At 37.2% G+C, this 8965-nt stretch overlaps 1 protein-coding gene across 5 annotated transcripts; it reads right to left on the bottom strand.

Moving 5' to 3' along the window:
- Positions 1–292: 292 nt before the first annotated feature.
- Positions 293–5703, bottom strand: slc52a3-2b (solute carrier family 52 member 3-2b). 5 transcript variants are annotated; one of them, XM_081389640.1, is made up of 5 exons: positions 5583–5679; positions 3996–4103; positions 2405–3481; positions 1042–1165; positions 382–734 (listed from the first exon to the last, which is right to left on the bottom strand). In XM_081389640.1, exons 3-5 carry the CDS (start codon positions 3433–3435, stop codon positions 522–524), a joined length of 1368 nt encoding a protein of 455 aa, XP_081245766.1. In that variant the 5' UTR covers positions 3436–3481; positions 3996–4103; positions 5583–5679; the 3' UTR covers positions 382–521. The 5 variants fall into 5 exon arrangements, with proteins under 5 accessions (XP_081245764.1, XP_081245766.1, XP_081245765.1 ...); XM_081389639.1 differs by having other exon boundaries at positions 5435–5614; XM_081389638.1 differs by lacking the exon at positions 3996–4103 and having other exon boundaries at positions 293–734; positions 5435–5703.
- Positions 5704–8965: the final 3262 nt, after the last annotated feature.

An 8965-nucleotide genomic window follows, 5' to 3' on the forward strand; every position in this document is an offset into this window, starting at 1 on the left:
AACGTCTGTCATTTTTTTCTATAGTCTTACTTTATAATCGTAACGTTATGCCGTCATGCCTGAGTGTTTTGAGCCAGAATACACACATACGAGCAACGGATCTTGTGACGTACATAGTGCGAGACGAGAGATGTAGTTCATTGAGCGATTTTCACATAAAACTAAACGTTACTCTTCTGTTTTATGACAAACTGCGACTTTCTTGACTTTCATAATTACCTTTTAAATTGACAAACATCATATGTGTAGTTCAGGGCACAGTTCAGACGGAATAAAAAGATAAGTTATCTCTCGCCATTGACTTCCATACATATTTTTTCCGAAATAAGGTCCCATGAGCCGGAAGCGGAGGGGCGGGACTTAGGCTCTCTATACAGTAGCTGGGATTTGTAAATGTAAAAAAAATAGACAATAGGTAATAGCCTAATGGAAAAATGTGTGTGGCCAAACATGTGTGTATTATTCAGCCTTGTGTTTTATTGATTCATTTTACTCTGAATCCATCAGAATAATGCTTGCTTTTATTGAGGACACTTGGTATTACAGGGATCTCCTGACTGGAAAAGTCCATAAACACTAACCAAAGGGAACATTGTCAGGGCACCTAACATAGAGCCCAGCTGCACCACAGCTCCACACCACACGAGGGCGCTGTGGCCTTCATCTCGCAGGATCACTCCAATAATCACCTTCACATAGGACAGAGTGAGGACAAATATGACCCAGGTTATGACCTAAAGAGAAAATAGAGATTATGTGATGCTGTTGCCCTCACATTACATTTGTGCTGAAATATGTAGTACTGTCACTAAAATATATAATGTCATTCACATATAGATCAGTGAGTACTGTGCACTGTAGTGTATATGATGCATTTCTAACAAATGTTGTAAGAGTCCTAACATACAATTAGATGCCCTTTTGAACTCCTTTAAACAAGGTAAATGCCAGTGCCAGTAAATTTACTTTACAGTCACATTTACAGGTCAAAACACGGAACAACTACCACCAATGGTGTGCATGTGTGTGTGAGAACCTTACAATGAGGGCTGCTCCGAGGTCATGATTGATCAGCAGAGGGCATGGGCTTAGTGCTGCCAAGGCCATTATATACGCCCCAAACCCTGTGCCCGTCACTGTCAGAACCGCCATCAGCACCAGAGACCTTGGACAGAGTTACGTAGTTGGATGAGTTTGTATAATAAAAGCATGTCAGCCAGTCAAACATTTCTTGGAAATAGAATAGTTGAATTTTAGGGCTGCACGATTAATCGCCATTAACATGAAATCTCTTATTGCGATTATTATTTTTATGCACAGCTTATGAGTGACGTGCAGATCTGTGATCAGTAGTAAATGCCGCGTCGGTTTTCATTTATACTTATGCAGAGGGAGCATGTGAAACCCGAGGGAGGGGATCTAGCAGACATTTTTGGAGAGGTTCACGTCAGGGTACGCGTGATACACACAGCCTACGACGTAGCGACGCCGTGAGTTCGACGCAAAAGTATAAATTGGGATTTAGCAAGTGAAGGGCATAAAAATTGGGAGTGGAACGCAGACTTAGTGAAGAGAGCGCCCTTTTTGAAAACGATAGTTTTTTCACACAGCATTTTTAGCCGTTTTTGCGAACCCGTGTGTTTTTCCGTATTTAGCACATCACTGTCGTGTAAACAAACCCTTAGTGCTTTACCATAGAGCAATTTTTAGGGCTGGGCAAAATGACGATATATAACAATGATGCAAGTGATCCTCCAGACTTTAGATCTATACTGTGTTTATAATGTCGTCTAGCATATAAATCAGTGGATCAGTGACTCATCAGCGTTCAAAGGCAATTAATAGATTTAAATACTGGTTGGTATTATATTAAGAGATTTAAATATTGGTCGGTTTCGTCATACATATGGAGTGTGATTCTCGAAGTATTAATGAAAATAAGATGTCGCAGGTGAAAAGTTAGATGCTCAGGCACATGCCGCGAAGAATAAAATAAGGTTTTAGATTTTTTAGTCAGCAAGAGTAAACAATTCTCAGTCAGCATCATTGAAGACTCAATCAGTTGTCTTAAGTGAAAACTTGCCAGTTATCAAAGAGACTGATGTGAGTTTAACATTTTTTGCAATTTAATTGAAGTCTTTTAAGTGACGATGTGAAATATAGGGTATGGCTTCAATTGTAATTAGTAGCATCTCTAATTTCAGACAGATTTACTATAGTGTGATTGTGTTTCTTACGGTGATGAATAATTATATTATGGTGAAGATCAGGCTACACTGCATTATTGCATGTATCCCCTAGGAGTCAAACTCATGATCTTGGTGTTGCTCGCACCATGCTCTACTGTTTGAGCTCCAGGAAGAGAATATTGACTTTATAATCAAAGTTAATTCTTTTTCCTCACCTGATTGGGACAAACAAGGCAATGAAGCATGCCACTGGATTCGCAACTGAGGACAAAGTGGCTGCAAGATGATAGGCTTGATTTCCATACGGCAAACATGAGTATGACTGGACTGAGGGCAGGACTGCATTGGTCAATGCATTGACCCAGGCCAGAACTACAAAAATGAACACCAGCTCTGTTCTGCTGTAGGTTCCTTTTCCAAACGAGCTGTGTGGCTTTATCACTGGGCCTTCTGGGAAATCCAGCATGGGTGTCTGTTCTGGAGTTTCACCGTTCGGGGATTGACTTATATCAATCTTCTCCACCCGCTGAGAATCATCAATATAACCTTTGCTCTTGTGTTCCCGTTCCACAGCTGGGTGGAAATTGAGTAACAGGAAAGCGCCCAGGCACACCATCATCATCGCACTGAGGAAAAGGAAGAAAACCTGAGCCGAGAAGTTGGCCGGCTGGTAGAGTGCCTCTAGTTCTCCTTCGAAGCCCGAGGATGAGTTCTCCATGCTAAAATTTGCAGTAGCACTTGCATTTTTACAGTGGACTATCCCTACACCTTGGATAAGAGCCACCAGCGCTGGGACCAGACCACTCAGACCTTCTCCAATGAAGTAGGTGGTGAGGTACCGAGGCTGCAGACGCATCATGAAGGGCAAAAAGGTGACGGATGAGGTGCAGTCCACAACAGACAGAAGGAAGCTAAGGGACAGTAAGGCAGCACTATGTTCACGATCTCCAATAGTAAGCGTGCGGTTCCAGAGGAAAGCCAGGAGTGAAGTGGCCACCACACCGACCGTCACAATCGTGTAGATAACGGGCCGCTCGTCCAGCACGCCCGGTCTGAAGTGGTGCATGAGCGTGATGAAGAGAGGGCCAATGTTGGCCATCTGGATAATTATTGTGAGATAGGAGGGCAGGAGCCAACCCTCAGGAATGGCATTGACAATCAGAGGTAGCTCCACCCACATCCCGTTAATGGCCACCCATGATCCAATGCCAAAAAGGCACGCCAAAACATGTGTGAACAGTGACATGATGAAGGCACTGATGTCCAAAAGGCAACTGGTTTTTAAAGGTTATCTGAAAGATGGGAGTACAGGTAAAGTGATTAGTTTTACAATAGCCCCATTTCAAGCACTGTTTTGATGTCAGAAGTCATAAATAAATTACAACAACTTATGCTTCACTTGGAATAACGGTCAATTTTATAATGGTTACTGAAATACCTCCAGAGGACGCAGCCTTTAAAATGAGACACAGTAAGACATTCGGAAGACCTTGATTAGCTGGTTGAGGTGTTTAACATTAATGACACAGACAGCAGCAGGAATATTAGACTCAATCAAGACTCTAATATACTGACACATGCTTTTTCTTCCTCAACTTTTTACGTTCGCTTAAGATATAACCAACCGTGTTTACGAGGATGCTCACCAAGACGAGCATTTTGACATTATTGTGTGTGTATTTGTCCGTTCAAGTGCAAGAAGATGCGAAAAAGTAGTCATTCATCAGCAGTCCTTATTGACGAGCCCTGCATAGACGTAAAGGGATAGTTCACCCTAAAATGAAAATTAAGTCATCATTTACTCACCCTGGTGTTGTTCTAATGGCGTACCGTACACCCTTCTTTCTTTTTTTTTTTTTTTAAATAGACGCAAAAGTATCACAGAATGATCCAGTGTCATATATTCCAAGAGCCCTGGGGGTATAAGATGAAAAACAAATAGAAATGTAATGTAATACTGTTACTTTAATGTATTATTTAACTAAATTCTTGACCTTGGCTGCTGGGCTTCTCCGTACGACGTGCACTCTCATTTTAGGGTGAACTATCCCTTTAGGTTTAACAAAAAATGCAATATTTAGTTAAATGTTACCAATGTTTTAAGGCTAAGTATGTTAAAACATACATTTTTATAATATGCAACAGCGGGGTTACTTCACAGTCTCTTAATTTTTACTAAGAGGTCTTGGGCTGAAAAACAATTGATGATATCTGGTATAGATGAAAAAAAATAATAATGAATTCTACTTGTGTTGGTCAAAAGTGTGTTGGTCAAAAGTACCAGCACTTGGCCAATACTAAAAACAAAACAATACCAGTCTTTCTACAGTATATTAAGTTCAAAGTACTGACATTTGAACTGCTGTCTGACAGAGAGGTGACTGCATTGTAACAATCAGCATGTGGTCTATGGAGAGTGTGTGTGGCATATGGTATGCGGCTGTGTGTGTGTGAACAGTCTTATGCAAATTCTCCTCTTGGTGGGATATTAATTAGGGCTGGATCTAAACTGCTGGAAAGTGAGCAAGATTAGACATCCCTGTTGTCATTGTGATGTTCGCCTAACCATGCACCACTAATTACACTGAAAATATAATATTTTCTAAAAATCTATTTACTTTGCTTTAGCAAGTCCCATTTTTTTGTGCAGTTATCTGATATTTCGGTCTTGTTATTATTTGAAATTACAATAACACTTTACAATAAGGTTCATTAGTTAATGTCTTAACTAACATGAACTAACCATGAGCAATTTGTTTACAATAGTTAATAAAAATACAGCTGTTCATTGTTAGTTCATGCTAGTTCACAGGGCATTAACTAATGTTAACAAGATTTTAATAAAGTATAAGTAAATGTTGAAATTAATATTAACAAAGATTAATAAAACCCTTATTGTAAAACCACAGTTTGCATCAGAGATGTCACATGACCTTTCCCATTCAAACTCAGTCTAAAGCCGAGCAGCAACACAGATTACTTATAAACTCACTCACTACACATAATACTACACCAACAGTTCCTGTAATCACTTCTGTGTATTCACTGTGATCTCCTTTCTTGTTTTATGACATAACTGGTTCCTTCTACCTGATTGTATAATCAATTAACCACATTCACAATAACCAGTTTGTGTTCATACCAGTGGCAATGAACTCTCCAATGCCCTTGAATCTTTTTCTGGTTCATTGGTTTACCAAAAACACACTCGTGTTTAAACACAAAGATACACACATACATCCCACCTGATTCTCCTGGGGTTTCAGTACATTCTGCCAGCAGTTTGAACAGCCTTCAGTGTGAGTTTGAGCTCTGTTTTTCTCGCTCCTTCTCCTTAGCTCTCTCTCTCTCTCTCTCTCTCTCTCTCTCACTCTTACTCTGATATTAACTCACCTGATGGGAATAAGACCGCGCATGCGCGAGCTGTGTGAACTTGGGGTCCTTTATCCCAGTGGGCAAACATTCCAGACCATGTGCTCAACTGACCGACGGAGAGAACAGGGAAGGAAGGCGCATAAGCATGATGCAACTAACCCCTCCTCTTCTCTCTCTCTCTCTCTCTCTCTCTCTCTCTCTCTCTCTCTCTCTCTCTCTCTCTCTCTCTCTCTCTCTCTCTCTCAACAACCTTGACGTTGATCGGAAACAGGAAGTGTATCTTATTACATGACAGAGGCTGAACTGCTATTGAAACGATTCTTTAACCCTTGCTGTAAACTCTAACAACAATTAAAAGGATTTTTATTTACTAAATACGGGTTAAACCCCATACAAGAACAGCTCACAATCTTTTATTATAACATGTATCATAGCAACAGTTTTGGGAGGAACACGTTTATAATTTGAGCTTGACAAAGCCACACAACCCTTGAGAAAAAGAAGTGCACTTAATTGCATCTGTAATGTAAATTGAATTGTAATGTGCACTTGTAGTGTAGGCTACTTCAGATTTTAAAACACTTCCATTGCTGTTTCTTAAAACACTGAAAAAAACGGTGTAATTTAACTATACACATTTTTAAATCAATAATCTTTCGCATGATTTAAAGTAGGCTACATGTGTTTTGATGTGTTGACTAACATACTAAATCACTTGCAAAGTACCTGATTAATTAACTGTAGTGTTTTTTTTGTTACATTTAAAGTTTATATATTATACTAAATTCCAACATCATCATTACAAATGTGTAATTACAACTATTAATTGCATGATATAAAGGATTATTACATTCAAGTATATTTTAGTTTACCATAAATGCTTTGAACCATATTTCAAAGACAACAGAACTATGAAATTACATATAAAGCAAAAAAGCACTTTTAAGTTCAGCTAATTGCATTTAATAAAAATTTAAACAATACATGTTTATTTAAATTGCAATCTCCATAATAAATACACTTTTCAAAAGTATGCTGAAGTGTAATTCTTCTTTCTCAAGGGCACACGGTCACTGCCTGCACCATTGCTAACTCTTTTTTTATTTGACATTTAATTTTTTCTTCGTTCTCAGTGAAGGACAAACTGCAACATCTCAAAATTGTTATAAATGTGTTAATGTGATAATTTTTCTCATTCTTGTTGAAATGCAGCTGCATTAAAATAAGATTTGTTTATGTTATTTGTACAACAAAAGCCATTCCATTAAATGCTGATGTTTTTTTGTTTTTTTTTCAGATGTATCATTATGTTGTATCATTACAGATCTAAATATGTATGGTCAGATACTGGCTTGAATACTGACACCTTTGGGATAACAGTGGTGAAAAGTCAATGTAGTTTAAAAATCGATGCCTTCTTAAAGCACTTCTAAAATAAATAAATAACACATCTCTGGTGGAATTAAATGCATTAAAATTTCATTTCACAATATCAAAATCTTGTCACTCAATCTGTCAACTTCTAATCTAAAATCTTCTGCTCCTGTCATAAACACAATAACTGTACACATAAGAGCTCTTTATATGTCTTTTAAACTACATATTTCATTATTTTTGATAGTTATGTTGATTGATTGCTGTGGGTTGCGGTTTAAACTGGCTCTTGTCATCATGTTACTCAAGTCAAGTGCCAAGTGAGGCTTTAAATACAGTTCACTTATTGTATGAAGCTTAATGAGATCCTGAAAGCCTTTATTGTCACACAGTGGGAACCTACACACATGTGAAGCACAATATTATTTAGAAGCTCTGAGAAACTCCTGGCATTTGGAAACAAAAATACCAAAGGGAAAAGAAAAGGCTTGGCTGTCATTCTAAGGTTTATGAAACAATTATGTTAGAGTAGAACTGCACTGATCACTGACTGGCGCTCTGTTACTCTTGAGGATAACTCATAAATGTTATATTATTCATTCGGAGGACAGAAAGCTTTTCTATAGAAAGCTACAATCCTTTTGCATTTTGCACTAGTCTGGTATGGTAGCACTACTTTTAATATAATTTCCTCGCTTTGCTTCTGCCTTATTTTCATATTTGTAACTTTATTCTTGTATTATTAAAAGTGAAAGAATAGCCTACACATAAATAAAGATCACAGCTGTAAAAAGTTCAATAGTGGCTAAAAGTGATATCTGGAGGGAAATTTGTTTTTAATGGCCCAATTTAACCAAATTTTAAAGTTCAATTTAACCATCAAAATATGAGGGAAATATATATATATATATATATGTATATATATATATATATATATATATATATATATATATATATATATATATATATATATATATATTTTTTTTTTTTTTTTTTTTTTTTTAAATATGAGGAAGGAACAAAACACTAAACTTGGTTAAGGTATTGATCTGACAACATTATTTGGCAAAAAAGGGCAAATAATTATTTTACTATGTAAAAATGTTTTATAGAAAAACAAAAAGCTCACAGGAAAAAGCATACATTGACTACAACATAATCAGTTATTAATATTTTGTTGGTTCTCTCTTGTTTTACATGTTCATAATTTCTTTGTATAACAACCAGGACAAAAATGATGGCGCACAATTCGGCATGTTTCATTGCGTTATCACAAATAAAACAATTGACTCCAAACACAACTACACAATATGCTAAATCTTTAACACATTTTTTACAATATTTAAAGAGAGCATGAAGATGTCAATTTTCCTAGACCGGACATCACTTTTTGCCACTACTGTACATTTCAAGAAATAAATAATACTCGATTTTTCTCAATACTTTCTCAAATCTGATACGTTGAAAACTGCAGTCTTAACCAACATGCTGACCTGAACTTTTAAGTTAAATTTTTAACAATTATGTAGATTTGTCTGAATGATTTCCAAGTAACTGAATAAAAATAATGAAATAACTTGACATTGTTTCTCTACAAAGCATTTGGTAAGTGAATAAGCCACAGAAATCTGCAAAGAGCTTTTCTACAACAGAAAATAACTAATGAAAAACGTGTCACATCAATGCAAACTATGGAGGATGAAATCATTCCTGACAGCGTACACTCACCCGTTATTTTAATTGCTGTATTCTTCAATCTATAAGACAGTGAGAGTCAACGCTCTGGATGAAGGGAAGAGCTGAATTGCTGCTATCAGATAGACGAGAGTAAGACGAGAGTAAAGCAGGAGGGAGTGTGTCAGACGCTTCGTTTCAAGAGGCAGGACTGAACGCTTTTTGTTAAACAGATTTCACAATGACAAAAGGAAAGTTTGGTTGAAGAAATAGTTCACTCAGTTTGAAAATCCTGTCATTTACTCACCTTCATATCATTCCAAACCCATATGACTTTCTGTCAACCCTTAATG

The sequence above is a fragment of the Scardinius erythrophthalmus genome, assembly GCF_964197995.2.
Source record: "Scardinius erythrophthalmus genome assembly, chromosome: 16".
NCBI classification, from domain to species: domain Eukaryota; kingdom Metazoa; phylum Chordata; class Actinopteri; order Cypriniformes; family Leuciscidae; genus Scardinius; species Scardinius erythrophthalmus.

Excerpts from the sequence above, each read along its gene's own strand:
- slc52a3-2b (XM_081389638.1), bottom strand. The coding sequence starts at position 3,435 with ATGTCACTGTTCACACATGTTTTGGCGTGCCTTTTTGGCATTGGATCA. Across the intron at positions 1,166-2,404 it reads GCCTTGTTTGTCCCAATCAG|GTCTCTGGTGCTGATGGCGG; the intron begins GTGAGGAAAAAG and ends ACTCTGTCCAAG. Across the intron at positions 735-1,041 it reads ACCTCGGAGCAGCCCTCATT|GTCATAACCTGGGTCATATT; the intron begins GTAAGGTTCTCA and ends TTTTCTCTTTAG.